Source organism: Phaseolus vulgaris, chromosome 10 (genome assembly GCF_051622355.1).
Source record: "Phaseolus vulgaris cultivar YP4 chromosome 10, ASM5162235v1, whole genome shotgun sequence".
NCBI classification, from domain to species: Eukaryota; Viridiplantae; Streptophyta; class Magnoliopsida; order Fabales; family Fabaceae; genus Phaseolus; species Phaseolus vulgaris.
The window spans coordinates 41,321,309-41,339,609 of NC_143507.1; the positions used below are offsets into that span (position 1 = coordinate 41,321,309).

At 30.1% G+C, this 18,301-nt stretch overlaps 2 protein-coding genes across 4 annotated transcripts; one reads left to right on the forward strand and one right to left on the reverse strand.

Moving 5' to 3' along the window:
- Positions 1 to 6,652: 6,652 nt before the first annotated feature.
- Positions 6,653 to 8,011, forward strand: LOC137819010 (putative RNA-binding protein ARP1). Of its 2 annotated transcripts, none has more exons than XM_090296752.1 (6): positions 6,653 to 6,841; positions 6,938 to 7,070; positions 7,212 to 7,323; positions 7,408 to 7,444; positions 7,548 to 7,793; positions 7,870 to 8,011. In XM_090296752.1, the coding sequence occupies exons 1-6, from the start codon at positions 6,656 to 6,658 to the stop codon at positions 7,984 to 7,986; spliced, it is 831 nt and encodes a 276-aa protein (XP_090152878.1). In that variant the 5' UTR covers positions 6,653 to 6,655; the 3' UTR covers positions 7,987 to 8,011. The 2 variants fall into 2 exon arrangements, with proteins under 2 accessions (XP_090152878.1, XP_090152877.1); XM_090296751.1 differs by having other exon boundaries at positions 6,654 to 6,841; positions 7,399 to 7,450; positions 7,548 to 7,806; positions 7,883 to 8,011.
- Positions 8,012 to 8,981: 970 nt separating this feature from the next.
- Positions 8,982 to 13,445, reverse strand: LOC137819351 (granule-bound starch synthase 1, chloroplastic/amyloplastic). Of its 2 annotated transcripts, none has more exons than XM_090296839.1 (14): positions 13,154 to 13,445; positions 12,539 to 12,901; positions 12,376 to 12,456; positions 12,206 to 12,304; positions 12,045 to 12,134; positions 11,537 to 11,600; positions 11,348 to 11,448; positions 10,912 to 11,021; positions 10,583 to 10,832; positions 10,318 to 10,494; positions 10,021 to 10,212; positions 9,830 to 9,916; positions 9,603 to 9,731; positions 8,982 to 9,312 (listed from the first exon to the last, which is right to left on the reverse strand). In XM_090296839.1, exons 2-14 carry the CDS (start codon positions 12,887 to 12,889, stop codon positions 9,196 to 9,198), a joined length of 1,848 nt encoding a protein of 615 aa, XP_090152965.1. In that variant the 5' UTR covers positions 12,890 to 12,901; positions 13,154 to 13,445; the 3' UTR covers positions 8,982 to 9,195. The 2 variants fall into 2 exon arrangements, with proteins under 2 accessions (XP_090152965.1, XP_068479263.2); XM_068623162.2 differs by having other exon boundaries at positions 12,539 to 12,898; positions 13,154 to 13,386.
- Between the last annotated feature and the right edge of the window lie 4,856 nt (positions 13,446 to 18,301).

Here is an 18,301-nt window from a genome sequence, read left to right on the forward strand (position 1 = left end):
CCAAATCTCACTTACCACCACAATCCAAACGTTTCCCAAAACTATGTTGACAGAATTAGGTGCATTACACAAATTGAACTGCAAGAAATGTGAATAAGAGTTATGAGGATCAATCGACATCAGTCCTAACCACGCATAACCAGGAAATTCTGCAACAAAAAAAACAAATGATTTAAATTCTCCTCTTTTATAGCAGAAACAACTCATTCTTGTATTAGTCTACACTTTAAAAATCAATCTCATCCAAATCAATATTGAAATGCAGTTGTTCTTATGAGAACTATTCTCTTAAACGAAGGTATTCATGTGTGGATGACAGCTCAATATCAGCCTCATGAAAACCTTATATTCTCTGGAATTGGTCGTCTCATATCTTTGTCCTTGCCAACTCCTGATGGATTCAGTTTTCAACTTCAATTCTCAATTTCGATCGAAGATAGATTACTTCCAAAAGACACTGTGATATTCAAATTAGAATTCAGTATATTATGGTTGATGTACTAATTGCTATTAAATACATATATTTATATTTTTTTAAATGTATTTATAAAGACAATGTGATCATATACATATGGATGAAGTTTGAAACAACTTATTGAGATAATCATTTAATTAAGAAAAAACTTTATACACATAATATACTTAATTAATTATCTTAAAATATAATTTAATTTTGGATAACCGATTAACAATAATTCGGAAAAATGTATTACCTCTTCGACCACATAATTCTAGAGATTTTTTATTGCATGTGCCTATGTCTCGGCCACATAAGTAACAATAGTAAATCAAAGAATCAAATGAGATTCATTCTCAAATTTTATAGATTTATAAATAGTTTTGGGTTTCTCTGTCTATTAGGCTAGAGGCTTCTAATATTATAATTATTGCAAGTCTGTGAAATTTGTGTATGTTGTAGAATTAGACACGAGTTTTTTTATAATATGGATCATTTTCACAGTGGAAGAAGAGTGTCTATTAGGCTAACTCGTTGGATTAATGTATCCAATTACGTTAACTAATTACATAAAAAACATTACTATTTATAACCATTTTATCTAATTAAAATTATTCTGATATTGTGCAGCAAAAAATATGGTGGTGGTGGTTAATTTGGCAGGAATTGGAAGAAGCTTGGTTAAGGATATGGTGGGTAGGATTGATAATGAAAGGTTAACAACATTGATTCTATTTCTAGCTAGTCAAAATAAGACTCGGTGTGGCATTAGACGACACTTGTCGGTTATGATGGCAACACTTGGATGGATTTGGAAGCACACATGTTTGCCTTCTGTTATTGATTTTTGTTCTACCAAAACAAAAATGCTAATTCAGTTCGGATTAGAGCATTTGGAGTTATATTCTTCAACATGATTAAGGCTTTATTTATAATATTCCTATTGGAATGATTGAGGTTTTGCGGGACAAGACACTACTAATAGTAGACTTTGACCGTCAAATTACTCTTCTACAGTGAAATTTAGTTTAAAATAACAATTTTTAGTTAGTTATAATTAATATTGTTCTAACCAAGAGAATTGAATATTGACTACCATCGAGTTTAGACATAAACACAAGTATTTGTAGTCGAATTTTTGTTTTTTCGACATTATATCTTTCTATTTGTGCTCCATTGGTTCTCTTCTTAATTTTTATTCACTATTAAATATCAATTTATACTTTTATAATTAATCTTGCATTAAAATTATTTTGAATAGGGAGAAGAAATTAACAAACTTCTTTTATTAAATATTCCATTCTCAATAAAGGCTTTTCTCCTATTAAAATTGTTCCTAAAAGACTCTACCTATTAGAGGTGGCAAAATGGATTGGTCTATCTTGTTTTGGCCTGATTAGTCACTAGTCCACCTAAAGCGAGTCGGACTGGCTGGTCCACCAAGGTTATACACACTAAAATTGGTAATCCACTTCAACATAGGATGGGTTGGTAGGTTGATCCGTCACTTTTCATTTTTTTTTGGACCTATTTATTTAATTGTAGTCATTGATATCACTTTTTGGACCAAAAAATAAATAAAAGAAAGAACAATAAAATTGAATCAAACTTTAATATCATAATCAAAGAAACTTTAATGTCTACCAAAATAAAATAAAGTAAATATCAACAATACTTTAATTAATCAAATGATGTATAAATAAATTGATGTAAATAAATTTTTATATAAAACATTGATCATCACAAATTTTAATTTCAAAAACATGAAATTTCTCTTTAAAAACCATTAAATGTATGTGACGTGCCAAATTGACAAGTTAAGTTGGTTGAACCAATGCAGGCTGATGAATTCAAAAGGTTGACGAGTTCAAAAGGTTGACATGTTCTAATGGAATGACATGCTAGTCTGATCCACTTTGTCATCCTACTACTCATTATATGTATTTCTAAATATTAAACTTATATGATGTTATTTTTAATCTACATTAAAGATTAATAATTTATGATTGTATCAAGACATCTAATAAAAATATTATCAATCAAATTGAAAAAATATTTATCATTACAAAAGTCCTACTTGAAAAAAAATATTGACTACATTGAAAAAATTGTCTATTATCATACAATCCCTAATCTTAAATTAAATGTAAAAAATAAAATATATCTGATGTCATACATATCAGAATTATCAAATATATACTTAGTCATATGTTCAATACGTGAATAAATCTTATAAAAAAAAAAGTTTTCAAGTTAGTAAAATGTTTACCAATAGACAATCTTTTAATATGGAAAATAAACAAAAAGAGTGTCCCTAACACAAGTCAAGAAACGGTATGTTTTTTTTACCCAAGTCCATGATGAATCGATTAAACTAAAGTTGAATTTATTTACAACACAAACATAACCATATTTTACAGCCCTACAACTTTCGGTGATACTTGATTACGATTTTAAACTTGGCTTATAATGATGAAGTAGGCTTCTTGGTTAAAACAACACTTAGAATCATATGAATAATTCCTTTATTCTTTACCTCCATAGGACTACACAGGTGGATCATTTGGTTTAGCTTCACACCTTTCAACCAACTTTTCAATAAATGACGAAAAGCTTTCAAAGGTTTTGATACCACAACTCCTAACACACTTTATGTGAAAAGGTGTAATTTATATGCCTTTTGCTCATGTAGTTAAAGTTTTCACAAACTAATTAATTAATTAACTATTAGCAAGTTTTTTTTGTGAGTGGAGGTGGTCCAAATTCAAAGTGAGTAATTCCATACTAGTTTTTTTTATATATAGTTTTTATGTCTTGTTTATGGTAGTTTTTTTTGGAATTGTTTAATTTGTTAACTAATCTTTACTTGGATCATGTGGATTATATGTAGGTGTATATGTAACTAGAACAGATTTTTTAGTGGACAATTTTTAGTATTCTTTTTATAAGAATTAAAATTGTTTCGATATTGTTAATATAATTTGATATCGTTAAGTAGTTAATGTCAATAGTAATTTATATATTTTTTACTTTTCTAACTCACTAAAGCGTGCATCAAATGCAATGAGAAGACATTAAATTTTATTCTATACTTTTAACTCTTAAGAACAATATTATTTTTTTAATATTTCAATTTTTTCTAATAAAAAAATATTCCAGAATAATCTAAAGGTTTCACTGAAATTATTACTTAGATCATTTTCTTTTTATAATGTAATAAATGATGCTTTATAACGGCATTAAAACGATGGACAATTGAAGGAACTTTAATTTCCAAGTTATCATTGAATGCACAACATTATTACCTCACCATATGGGCTAACTTTTTATAACGGTTTCAATTGTTGTGAAATAAACAATATATGGTTTTTTTGCTACTGTATATATGTTTATTTTAACTTGAGTCTCAAGGATTTGTTTTCAAGAACAAGTATGAAAGTAATATTTACATTGATAATGAAGTTTATTAAATTTACATTTACGTGTATCAGCGTAATCTTTATTAACTAGATATTTTTAAGTTTAATGTTTAATTTCATTCTTTTACTTCTTTTTTTTCCTTTTAAAAAATCATTTTTTATTTGTAATATGCTATGACAAACTAGTATTTAATTTGTGGATTTTAGATATTGCTTCCTGTGCTTTATATATTTTAGCATTTTTTTATCCAAAAACAATTTGATATTTTCTAATTTTAAAGTAATTCATTTTTCTCAAATATATCCTTAATTAATATCTCACTACTAGTTACATAGGCATCAAGGATTAATTTCTTCAATAAAAAGTCAAATACAATAATATTTTACTTTTATTATATTTTTTAATTTATGTCCTTTTAATAAACCCCTTGAACGTCTAAAAATATGAAAGAGATAGTGTTAGATTATTATTATTATTATTATTATTATGCATTTTGGTGAAATTACGTTATTAGATAGACCTGGAAGCATGTATGATAAATTTATTAAATTTAATAATAATTATCTTGAAAAATTATATCAATCATAATTTTTAATTAATTTAGAATGTAATTGTTTTACACTATTAATGTATGACTATTAAATTTCTAGGGAAAAAATATATAAATCAATGCGTTTTAAAATTACTAAAAATTGTGAATTGTCACATTATTTTCTGTTTTTAAATATTTTTATATAAATTGGAAAAAAAATCTGTGTTTATTGCATAATTTAAAAATATTAAAACAAGATAACAATTTTATAATTAAAACATAAAGGCAGAAAATTAAAAACAAGGAACAAAAATACAAGCAGACATCTATTTTCCTTTCTTTCATTTTCTTTTTCACCAATGTAAACTACATAATTTCGGTGTTTCTCATTAGTATTTTACTTCCTGCAATCCCAATTTCTAAACATGCACTCCTACAGCTAAGTGAAATGACTGAATTGCCCCAACACCTCTGCTGTCACTGCTGTTACCACTACTGCACCAACACCACTGAAGAAGAAGAGAAGGACAGTGTTCAAGTTAGAAGAAAAAGAGCAAAAAAAATCTCAAGCAGAAAAGTTATTTCCAAAACATATTTAATGTATTTCAGAAAGTTTGTTCCAGAAATTTTCTTTGGAAAACGAATTATGGAAGAAATTATATGTATTTTAGAAAGTTTGTTATGAAAATCCTATTCTCAAAAGCTTGTTTTAGAATATATTTTATGCGTTTTACGTTTTAGAAACTTTATTCAACAAAATTTGTTCCGAAAATTTTATCATGTTTCAAAAAATGTGTTCTAAAATATATCTCATGAGTTTTGATGAATTTTGGAAGGTGTATTTTGGAAAAATTTCCAAAACAGGTAATGTGAGTGAAAGTCACTTTAAAGAAAGGTAAAATAATCATTTTAAAATTATCGGGGTGCAAATTTAAAAGAAAGGGATGCAGGAAGTCAAAATCTCCTTTTGATTCATTGGGTTTGGTTACTATGTTGCATTCTGCACCCCAATACTTTTCAAGCTACACCGTCAAAATTATTGAAACTCCAAATTTACCCCTTTAAAATGAATTATCAATTAATTTTTGTTTTTGAGTTTCAGTTTCAGATTATGCAATATAGTACCCTTCTAAATTGTACATTCCAAAATATTAAAATTAATATTTTTTATTCTAATGTCTATATTATAAAATACATTTTTTATTTTTTATTCTAATTTCTATGATATTGTGTAATATTTCTTACACATCCATTTACCTCCATATTGTTGAAGCCTTCTCTTTCATGATTTTTAGATTAGTGAATATGTTGAGCACACGGTATATACACAAAAATATATAATAACATAAATAAACAATAAATGTAAAACAATACTAAAACAAACTAAAATCCATGCTCCAAATTATTAATGCAGATCAAACATTAAAGTTCAAAAGTTTCTGTGTTCCTTTTATTTATATTATGTATAGATTTTACAGTTAAGCAATTTCAATAAAAAATAAAAATAAAGAGCAAAATTAGAATCTAAATTTAATTTTAGTTTCGTTCTTTGTTAACCTTTTTTGTTTATAGAATTGAATTGCATCAGATCCAGAAAAGAAGAGTTAAGGAGGTTGAGACACACATAAATGTAAAGATAAGATATTAACATTGAGTAGAAAGAAGAGATAAACACAGAAGCAATATTAAAATCAGTTATTTGTTATGAAAAAAAGAAGATTTGATGTGAAAGTTATCGTATCATGTCCATAGGACACACACAAGGGAAGGTTGGATACAACGAAGCAGAGGTTTTCTGCTCCCAAAATGATACATTATGATGAATGAAACAGCACATGAAAACCTGTGATACAGTAAAACAAAGGTTGGTTTTCTTATTTATTTCAATATTTTGTTCCATCTTCTATATAACTTGTGTTGCAATCATTATATTTTATTATTAGATTTTGTTTCCTTTCTCTTCCTTTCCCCTTGAAAGTAACAATTACTTCTGAATACTAATGTTGAGGAATTCAAGAAGTTGTGCTAATTATTGGATGTGAAAATAGCAGTTGTGACCTTACAAATATAAACTGTACATGAAAGAAGAACAAACACACCTATAGAATCATAACTGCATGAGAACTTTTCATCAAAAATTTATTTGACGTCATCTTCATAAGAACATTTGCCATCCAATTTTTCTTGTTTGTGGGAAATTTGAGATTTTATCTTTCATTTTGCAATATACCATAAAGCAGTTCCAAATGGGGGGTGGTAACATCAATTCAAGTGAATACAATGATACAACTGCAACCAAAATCTTTGTTGGAGGCTTAGCTTGGGAGACTCAAAGGGACACAGTGAGAAGGTATTTTGAGCAGTTTGGAGAGATCTTAGAGGCTGTTGTTATCACAGATAAGAACACTGGAAGATCCAAGGGTTATGGTTTTGTAAGCACATTTTCCCTGTTTTGATTCTCATGTCTCTTTGTTTCTCCATTTCAATTTCTATATGATCTTAAACAATGATTTTTTTTTTCATCCTAGATCACATTTAAGGATCCAGAGGCAGCAAAGAAAGCATGTAAAAATCCCTATCCAATAATTGATGGAAGGAAAACAAATTGCAATATTGCATCTATTGGAGCAAACAAGAATCGCAGGCAGGCTCCACAACATGGTCTCAGTCTGTCCATTTTCCTTTATCTCATAATATTGCAACTTTTACTGTTTTCTTATGAATTAAATGTCAAACATGACAAGTTGTTAATGTTAAAAAGTAAAAGAAGAATTGAGAAATAGCTTCACATGGTGGGTGCAGGTCGGTTTGGAGCAGCACCTGGTTTGTTGGCTTCACCTGTTTATCATGATCCTTCCTCTACATATCTCCATCAAAACAATGTGCAATACACATTTCCTGATCCAACTTTTGGGTAGAACTTTTAATCATTTTGAATCTCTATTTTTCTCTCTTATTTTTACATTCTTTTGATTTTGCTACTTTGCAGTTTTACCAGATATATTCAACATTCACATGACATGATGTACCCCATGGTAGGTGTTTGTGCAAATAATGTTTCACACATATAACTCATACCAATAATTATTTCTGAATGATTGATTATGCACATGTAACTTTGTCTGCACAATTTTGTAGAACTGTTATGGAATACTTGGAGGGCAACAGTTCTCAACTTACTACCCCTACATTAGGCCATCAGAACCTATAGGTTTGGTCCATAACACTTACCCTTTTTCTGCTCAGTATGCACACATTAGCCAAGCTCAAGGTTTTGGAGTCCATTATCCCCAAATGATGCAATCTCCCATTATTCCTAGGCACTATGGCTCACCTGGTATCCTTAGATTTCCTTCTTCAATGGAAATGCCAACAACTATGAGTGCAGGTAAAAAAAGTATACTTTATTGATATTGTCTCTTCATTTGTCAAATTTCAACAAGATTGCATTAAAAGGAAGAATCATGTAACAGTTACAACAACAAAAAGAGAGGCACTAAGAACATGTGCAGATGCTTCACAAACCACTGAAATAACTTCTGAACAAGATTCTTCAGCTGAATCTTCAAATAAATAATCAAATGATGTCTTGAAAGCATAAATACAGAAGAGTCAAATATTGCAAGCTATGTACCAAGAGGAGTAATCCAATACCTCAAAAACCAAAGGGTTCATTCAAGGAATGAATAAATGATGTACATTACATTAAGTTTGTCCACTAATTGACCTAACTAATCCTTAATTCATGTTCTAAATAGTGAAACTTGTACTCTTCCTAATAGACTAATCTTCTAAATATCAATGTCTCAGTGTAAGTAGCATCCAACAATAAGACCTTGTTTATATGAAATGGTAAACGAGCTCATAAGATGATTTTAAAATCTTTAAAAATTGGGTTGATCAATATTTTGAAGGAACAAAATTGAATTATCCATCAGTTTAACAAGAAGTGAATGATTGTTAATCAGTGAAAAGTAATTTGATTGTCTTAAACTACCACTTATTTAAAGGTCTTAACAGAATGTTTATATTACTCGTCATCAAATTAATATTATCATTTCATTCTCGTAAATTAAAATGTTTACATCAAAATTAGTCAAAATTTTAAACATGTAATAATTCATAATCTAATAATTTTTCTCGTCATGATGAGATTTTGAAGCAAAGTCTCTTCTTATATTATCGTACCCATTTTCACTGTATGACTATAATTCTTGCGTAAAAGCTAACTTTTTTCAATAGCTATTATCCATACGTAATTATAAAAATATGTAATAATGTTGATACTTCGGCTTTATAAAACAATCTATTTTTTCCTTTTCTAAGTTTTTTCAAGGAAAGTACAAACTTTCCCGTAGAGAAGGGTTTATGCTAGAACTACCGAACAAGAATAGCAATTGTGTGACTGGTGCAAGTTTTACTATCTCTTTGTCTTTGAAATAAAATTTATTTATATTCTTGTTCCCATATTTAATAGCTATTTCGTTCCTATTTCAATTGGGGTTTGAGATGCAGTAGTAAGCAGTAGAAGTTAGCCAGAGTGATGTGTAGACTGCTAAAGAAACGCTTTAATTTATGCATGCTAATCTTGAAGACATACTCTTATAAATAGGGTTGAAAACACTGATTCTAACAGTGTAATCACCGTGTCCATGTACATTAATTTCTATGATATATTTTGAAGAAAACAAAAAATGGAAGTAGGATAGAAGCACAATAAGAAGTAAGGAGCTAAGGGAACTTCATGAGACTACTAAAAGAGGCTTCCTTCACATATATGCTCTTATTATGGAGTTGCCACATTTTCCTTTGCCTGTGGAGCAATTTCTTCTCCATCAATTCCAGGTTCACTGCCAGGTACTTCCAAGCTTAGCAGCACGTCCTCCCACTTCTTAGCAGGTCCCTATTTAACAAAACAAACCCAGTTACAAAGACTAACGAGAGAAATATAGTATGGATTGGTAGCTGAATAATACTTGTGAGGAAAAAAATATATATAAGAAAATAGTCTAAGGTTTTAGACCATGTATGATAAGTTTATAACTTTTACTGCTTACTATGATTTTTTGTGGTTGAATGTGTGAAAATTATTTGAGAATAAAGACTATGAACTGGAAGTGTAAAACTGGTCCACACTTGACCATTAAACTTAATCTATAAAAGTATCACTCAGGTAGTTCCGCCCTCACTTACCTTCCATGAAAGATCTTGAGCCATGCAATTCTTGATCATTTCTGTGAAAGCTGGAGTTCCGTAGAGTGCAAGGGCCCTTTTGATAGTCTTTGCTATAGCATCAACATCAGCAGCATCCACAGCTTCACACTAGAGCAAAATATTGAAAAATAGGATAGTAATGGTTAGTGCTTAGAACTTCATACTAATGGCACACTTGCAGATTATGAACTGACGGAAGATATTACTTCAACATTGAAGGAACCCATCTGAAATCCAGTGAAGCCTTCTTCGACAGTATCAACTAATCCACCGGTTGAGGAAACAATAGGTACCTAGCACAGTGAAGAATAGAAGTTGAAGAAAAATGTAAAGGCTGGGAAATGTTACTGCAGGAAAGAACACTAGATATGAAGGATTGTCAAAGCAGGAATTATACTGATCCATAGCGCATAGCTTGCAACTGAATGAGACCACAAGGCTCAAATCTGCTAGGAACCAATATAAAATCAGCACCAGCAATTATCATGTGGGCTAGGGGAACATTGAATTTTGCCACTCCTCTGGCCTTGTCAGGGTATGATATTTCAAGTTCCTGAAGCTGTTTTTCCATTTGTTTTTTTCCTGTTCCCTAAGACAACAGCAAAAACATCCTTGAATGAGATTTCTTGTTCCTTTTCTTATGTTTGAAGGGTTGAGAAATTGTGTTTACTTTGTTTTTTCATTTAATACTTACTAGGGCTACCAACTGAACATTCTCCTCGATAAATTGTGGAATGGCTTCTGCAAGAATATCAGAACCTTTTTGCTCTTCAAGCCTACCAATGAAACCAATGAGAGGAATATTTCTGTCCACTGGCAATCCAACTTCTGCTTGGAGGGCTTCTTTCAAAAGAGCCTTTGCTTCCAAAACCTAAGTAGGGGAATTTGTTATTTATTCATTTCTCTTATGAGACATGAGACATTAGGATATACTTTAACTCTTAAAAAAAAGTTCTTACTGTTGAAGCATCGTATTTGACGGCTATATACTTGTCAGTGGATGGATTCCACTCCTGAACATCCATGCCATTCACAATTCCAATTAAACGATCTTCATTTTTGCGAAGGATGTTGTCCAGTTCCACTCCTTTATCTGGACCTGACAATAGTTCTTTAGCATAGTTTGGACTAACAGTTATCACAAACCATGATTCTAAAATTCCAGCTTTCATCCAATTGATTTTCCTTCCAATCACTGGTTTAACATGCCTGCAATATTTGAACATAAAGTAGTTAAATTTTTTAGTTGTCTGCAATGGTTACAATTCGCAACTTATGACAAACATACCCATCAATAAAGTCAAAGGAGCTTTTAAATTGGTCAGGGAGATTTAGAAGTGCATAGTCTGTGAATGCAAATCTTCCTTGATAAGCAATGTTGTGGATACATAAAACAACCTGGTAGTAGCAGCAACCAAAAGAAAATTTGATGAGCTTGTAAGTTGATCATAAATGTTAAATGAGGTTCTTCAAAAGTGGGTTATGCCTAACTCAACCAGCTTGTGATGGTGAAGACTGTTCTTACTTATGTCCATCACTTGGGCTTGGTATCAAGTAAAGTGATTTAAGTCTAACTCAATCATGTAAAAGGATTGTCTGTACTCATATATTATATTGACACTATCTTTAGTCAATGTGGGATTTAGATTTTTTCTCAATAAAGGCAAAATAACCAAATACATAATAGCACTATAGAATAACAAGCCAGTGTGATTTAGACCTACTCGAGCATTCTTAAAGATGCCTACTGACTGGTACATAGTTTTCAAGTAGCAGGGGAGAAGGGCGGTGTGCCAATCGTTGGCGATGAAAATTACATCTTCACCTGCAAAATAAAAATTTAAACGTGATGCACAAAAGATCCTCTGTTGTTGTGAGCTTTGAAGAACTTCATTTATGACCTTAGTCCATACCATATGGTCCAGAGAAATATTTACTGGAATTGAGATTCAGAACCCTTGGTGCTTCCAAAGCTGCCTGGAGATTAATCAAAGAGAAAAAAATAAGGAAAAGGGAAGGGTATACATTAGATGTAGATGAGTTATTATAAAGAGCATATATCACTATATCCATCATATAACTCATGCAACTCTGCAAGTAGCCTTCTTGTTCTCAGAACTTCATATTACTACTTATAAACATGTTGCAAAGAGAATATTTCCTGTGGCAAACTACATGTATTTCTTATAATCAATTAAAATGTGACACACCGCCATGGAAATGACTTGATGTCTAACATTCTATGAAGCTGTTACAACAGTGAAACCCCCCCTCCCAAGTTAAAACGTATATCTCAGGACAGTATAGTAGCTTTATTATGATCTTTTCTGGTTGTAAGTAATAGGTTTCTACTGAAAGCTTTATAGAAACTGCGAAAATCTGTGAACAGAATTCTTGCAATCAAAAGATACGATATAGAACCTGGCAAAATAGACTAAAACGTAGTTGGTTGTCTTCATAATCATCTCCTGTAGTTAGTCCATAAAGTTTGGTTCCGGTTTTCCCCCAGACCTGGAAGTTCAGTCACTAATAAGTATCTGAAAGCAAAACAGCATGACAGAAAAATTAGGAAGTATTCCAACCTTTGAAAGAAACAAAGGGTGATCCACAAAGACACGATCAACTCCCCTCTTGTAGCAATGGAAGTAGCGAACCTTTTCAGTTCTGTCCCCTACTTTCAGCTGCAATAAGCAGATCACAATTGGGTGAAAACCTCTTCTATCAACCTAAAATTGAAAAGTCAAGAACATACCTCAACTACAACACTTGTATCCCAGGCATCTTTGTATTGGTCGTAACGTGGCGCGATAGTCATAACTCGATGTCCATAAGCCTAGAGAAGGACTAATTAGAGAGAGTTTTGCTCTCAAAAACTCCAAATATGCCAATTAATAAAACAATAACATGAAACTTACTGCTAATGCTGGTGGAAGACCCCCAAGAACATCTCCTAACCCACCAGTTTTGCTCCATGGACCCACCTCCATTCCAACAAAAATCAATTTCATGCCACATATGATTTCACCTTTAGGCTTGACATTCTTGCCTTGAAGTCCCTTCCTCGTAGCTTTTGAGTTGATTTTAACTGGGGTCCTGTTTCTTAGCTCATCCACCGGGTTCAAAATTCTCAGTCCATTATGAGTATTGGTCTGCTTTAGAGATTTAAGCCCCATTGTCACTGCTTTAGACTCATATGATGCAGTTGGTCCATGGTGGACATGAGAACTTCCAGAGACCAAGTTACTTGAAGCAGTCAAAGTTGCCATCTTTGGTACCTACTGAACAAAAAAAATTCTTACTTACCCAACTGAAATAATTTTGTAGCAACACATTTGTACTCAGTGTTATGAGCTCAAAGCTCTTAGCTATTCCATATATTCAAAATGGTAGCATCATTGCAATGAAAAGATAAACCATGTCTTTCAAAAAACTGTCTTGAATTATTAAGAACAATTGACACTTGAAAAAATGGCACATCAAACCCAGACGACTGAAAAAAAGGGAAGAAAATGAGAAATGGAACAACTAACCAGGCAATGAAGCACACACAGTTTGGGAGAGAGAACTGATTGAAGTTTGTGAGATTTGAAAGACCAAGTTGCAAGATTAATCAGAAGTATAAAGCATTGGAATGAAAAATTATCATTAAATTCTTGAATTGCTTCTAAACACTGCAGTGGCAGATGCAACATTTGTAGTGTAGTATATTACACGTGTCAATCACAGATTGATTCTCGTGTACTGCATGGCTTGGACACCTCAAATATTATTGGTGGTGATAATTAACATCCATCAAAATAAAAGAACTCTAACTTTACAAGTCTGAATAATAATATTTTAATAACATTTATTTTATTTTTTAATTTAAAATTCTAATATACATTATTATATTATTAAAATATATTGATAAGAAAATCTATATTTGTTTTGAAAAAGGGTCAAATAAAATATTTTTCAATATTATTAGAGGCTTGCAGAGTTTTGAGATTTTAGAGAAATTTTGTGGGGCCATGATGCTTTGAATAATTGGAATATGCCCTCGTACAGACAATGAAGTCTTAAATAAAAAAACATTTTTTTGGTGGGATTTGATAATTAATAACATTTTAGAGTAACCTTTTTTTTTCTTTTCATTAATGATTTCACGGGTTAAATCACTAACTCATCATGTTGGTTGTCATTTTCCTCTTGTGGTTTGAGAGTTTGTGTCCGTCAGTCCATCCATGTGCTGAAAAAATAAGTGTATAAAAATAAATATTAAATTTAGGATTAACTCTATGTAAATATTATAAAAACTTCCACACAAAAAAACTCTTAACCTTATCTTAAGGAGTTAATGTGCATTTTTTTTAATTTCTGAACCGACTACTTTAAATAGGTAGATACAAAAAAGCAGAATTCTTTTCTAAATTTTGTACTATATTTTTATACCTTACCTGTTTTTTATTCTTTAAATTTTGTAATTTCCAAAAAAAAAACAAAAAAAAACACAATCACTTTTCATTAAAATTTATCTGTAAAAAAAAAAAAAAAAAAAAAAAAAAAGGCTTCTTTGTCTTTGGTTTTGATTTGTTTTTGGGAAGATGTAAAATGATTAAAAAAATTCTAGGTCGGTATAGGGCAAAGCTAAACTTGAAGGGTGTGAAAGGTGAAAGTGTGGTGTCAAAATAATAGAAACAAAAATAGCTAAGAGCCAATATTCAAGTGGGAACATGTGCATCAATTGGTCTTTATTGGACAAAAATGTCTTTTTGCCACCATATTATTATTCCAAGTATCTACCACATTACTATTTTTTATAATTTGTCTTTATGAAAATAATAATAATTACTTTTAGCAGAATTTTTTCTTTAAATGTATAATTTTCATTTATAAAATTTAAAGTGAAAACTTTTTGTAATATTGTTTTACATATAGCTTAACTTTATTTTAGAGCAATGTTATGTTGAATAACTGATCATTCATGATAATTGATGACATGATAATAAAATGATAAAAAATTAAATAAATATTGAAAAATGTATTGAGCAATAATAATAAATATATAATAATGGACGGTCCAAAATTTAAGTAATTCACCTTGTAACACTCGAGTCTAGGATGACAATAGAGAGGTGTGTATATGAATTTGTTTTATTTTTTTTAGTCTTTGCTTTCTAATTACAAAACTATATGTACTTTTGTTTTTTTTTTTATATTTGATAGATATGAAATTTATGTTTTTTTTTTATTCTAATCAGGTAATAATAGTATGCATACCTTTACAGACAAAATATTTATTAAATAATTTTTGTTACAAAAAGTAAAATCAAGGCAAAACAAAACTATTTTATCAAGAATTTAATGTTAAAAAGACATATACTACTAAATACTAAATAACAATGAAAAAAATTATAATGTATAAATTTAAAAATAAAATATAAATAAAGTTAAAATGTTTTAATAATTTAAAATGAAATAATATATACATTCTCTGGACATTAAGTATTATTTATACCAATTTCTATGTATGATTAATTTAAATATTTTTATTAGTATTTAAATAAATATAAATAATATCTATATGAATTTATTTAAAGCTGTATTTTCAAAAACTTTTTAATGATGTTCAATAAAACTGTACTAGACATCATAAGTTTCTTCACAAGTGATAAAAGTTTATAAAGAGAATATTCCTTATTTTAAAATCACGCGAGAAGAAAAGAAGAAAAAATTTATTTTTTTGTTACTTTTTTTTATCTATTTCCATTATATTTTGTAGATAATAAATCTCACTTTAAAATATGTGAATTATATTTTAGATCCATATGAAAATTTGAAAAAAAAAATCAAATTTATCTTATCAAGACAGATTTTTATAAATTATAATTTAACTTACCAGTTGGATCAAACCTAAATAACCAAGTTACAATGAAGAAACTTTCCCATCATCCAAAACCTCCAAATTGCATAGTGTTGACATGCAAATGGACAAAATCCTAAACAAGTTGAACCACAGACACACCAGAACACCAGAGTCCATGTGATGTGACTCGTGAGTTGGGCTAATATAATAATTTTTTACCCTTAGTTTGAAAGAAAGAAAAAAGCAAAATTTCCCTAAACATCTGTATTTTTTATATTTTTTTTCTATTTTTTTCATTTCAATAATATTCTTCTTCTGAGTATGATAGAAAGTTTGGTATTTTTTTTTCATTTTGAGGTGGTGGTGATTGTTTATGATGGGTGTTTGACCTTCTAAATATGTTATAGAGTGATTCTTCTTCGTTTTAAAGTGGCAAGGGTTGTTTGTGGTGGTTGATTGTAATGGTTGATGATGATTGAGGTAAGTTTTCTAATATTTTTTACTAGTGGTGATTGTGTTTTTTTTAAATAGAAGCTTTCTTGTTTTGCATCATTATGCAACTTGATATCTCAGTTATGTTTACAACAATCATTTGTCAATACACGAAAAAAAATGTTATTAAAAAAAGAAAATAAATAAAAAACCAAAATATGGGAGAATTAGACCAAAACTCATATTTTAACATTTTGTATTTTGCTTATATTTTCATTAAGGAGATTTTTTTATTTTTTTAAATTATTTTTATTATAAATATTAATATTTTGTTGTGGATGTAAAATGGAGTTGGGTGTCAAAGTATAATCACCCTAACAAAAATGATATATAGGTAGACTATATCTATTCATAAAGAATTCTAAGAATAGACTAGATGGTAGCTTATTATACCAATGAAAAGGTTCTTTGTGAATAAATAATAAATTAGTCAACTTATCAGCACACGCATTTCCTTCACGAAAAATATGAGTAACCCTAAACTTGATTTCCCCACAGTAATTAAGTCAAGTATTCCATCAATTACGAAACATCCAAGGAACATTGGTCCTAGCAGTAAACGCAACATAAACTAAAGCAGAATCACATTCCAGCCAGACATTAGTAAGCCTCATCTTTTGAGCTTCCTCCATAGCATGAATAACCCCATAAAACTCAGCAACCAGAGCAGTCTGAACTTCAAGAAGTGGTGATTGTGTTTTTGTTGGCTTATTTTTTTCATTGTTTTCGAAGCCATAAAATCTAGAAAAAAAAAACCAACAAGATTCAAAAATGGAGTATAAAATTCAAAAAGAAATTATCTTCACACTATGAACATCGAATACAACGAATCTTCTTGTCAACTCTCTCTCACACGCACTCAAATGATGGAACAACTATCTCTCAAAACGGTACGAGAAGAATGAGAAATTGTTGCGACTAAAAGGGAAACATGGATTAGCTTTCGAAAAATAAAAAGTTTTTAGAAGAATTTGTTTTTCTAATTCACACAATTTGAATTAGAAATATCTTATAAATAAAAATCATAAAATTAATTCTTCTAAAAACAAAATACTAGTTAAAAATAATTTTTAAAAAATATGGTTACTGTAAGGATCTAGAAATTAACCTCCCTATAGTATAAGTGATATATTTTGAATGATACATGAATATTTTATTATTAAGATGAAAAGAACATATAAATAAAAAATTCAATTATTCTGGTTTCATTTCAAAAGAACCAACATCTCTCTAGGAGTTCCCTTTCTCCTTTCCTCACCATTCTCTCTAAGGTTCTGACATTCTCACTCATCAGTTTAACGATCGAAGTCCGCCATTAGACTTCTGGTAGCGAAGACTACAAGATTGTCTGATAAAAATATCTAATAGAGTAAGTTCATTTTTGTTATTCTCTTTGAGTCAAATTTTGAACTCGTAGGTTTGTCTCAATCTAAGTTTTTTGCATGTGACTCTTTTAGCTTTAGGACTAATTTGTGTTAGTTCATAGTCTTAGTGATATAGTTAGATTGTTGATTGGAATTTTGTGGTGCAGGTCAAACTACTCTTAAGCTTTTGGTAAAATTAGAGTTCTTAGTGAGCATTTGCTCAAGTAAAGGTAAGGGAAGCTAGTTTAAATTGCCAATAGAATCCTAGGCTAGAAGATATGAATGTAGAGGTGACGTGGTCACCAGTCTCAAATTTTATTGCAGGATTTCTTGTTTTTTAGTACATTGGAATTTGTTTGAGATTGAAATGTGAAGTTGTAGACATAGTAGATGTTGTAAAATGTATGAGTTTGGAATTGAATGAGTTAATGAATGTATTTGAATAGTTGATGAATTAATTCAAATGAATTACTTGACGACAAAGCAGCAGAAGTATCAATGGCAGAATGAATAGGTGAATTTAAAATAGTTAAAGCGGGTAGCATAGTAGGAGATAGTTTGCTGCTTCTTTGATTTCCATGATATTGGGGAGTCTCCTAAGTAGATGGAATATCCAGTGACAAATTTGCTTGTTGTAGGACATGTTGCCCAGTCAAAGTCACTAAAGCCACATATGTGAAGTGAGCTAGTATGAGAAAAATATAGTCATTCACCAAGGGTGCAGGTAAGGCAAAAGACTGTGATGTAAGTTGAATCCCCTTTACATCTTGTTCTTTAGGAAAAAAAAACTCAAAAAAAAGTCAGTAGTAATCATATTATTGGCTTGGGATGTCCTATTGGTGAATTTGTAGTCAGGAGAGAACCCATGCTTTTTGTAATAGTGTGACTACCGTTAAGACTATGGAGACTAGAGTTTTCAATAGACATTGCCTAAGAGATTTTGAAACCCAATCAAGATTTTGAAAGAGAACAGAAAA

Bases quoted from the DNA above. Each gene is read 5' to 3' on its own strand.
- LOC137819010 (XM_090296751.1), top strand. From the start codon at position 6,656: ATGGGGGGTGGTAACATCAATTCAAGTGAATACAATGATACAACTGCA. The intron at 7,324-7,398 runs GTAGAACTTTTA...GCTACTTTGCAG, and splicing joins TTTCCTGATCCAACTTTTGG to TTTTACCAGATATATTCAAC. The intron at 7,451-7,547 runs GTTTGTGCAAAT...ACAATTTTGTAG, and splicing joins TGATGTACCCCATGGTAGGT to AACTGTTATGGAATACTTGG.
- LOC137819351 (XM_068623162.2), bottom strand. From the start codon at position 13,315: ATGTTGCATCTGCCACTGCAGTGTTTAGAAGCAATTCAAGAATTTAAT. The intron at 10,833-10,911 runs GTATGTTTGTCA...CAAATATTGCAG, and splicing joins TCCTTTGACTTTATTGATGG to GCATGTTAAACCAGTGATTG. The intron at 9,917-10,020 runs GTATAATTCCTG...TCACTGTGCTAG, and splicing joins AAGCTATGCGCTATGGATCA to GTACCTATTGTTTCCTCAAC.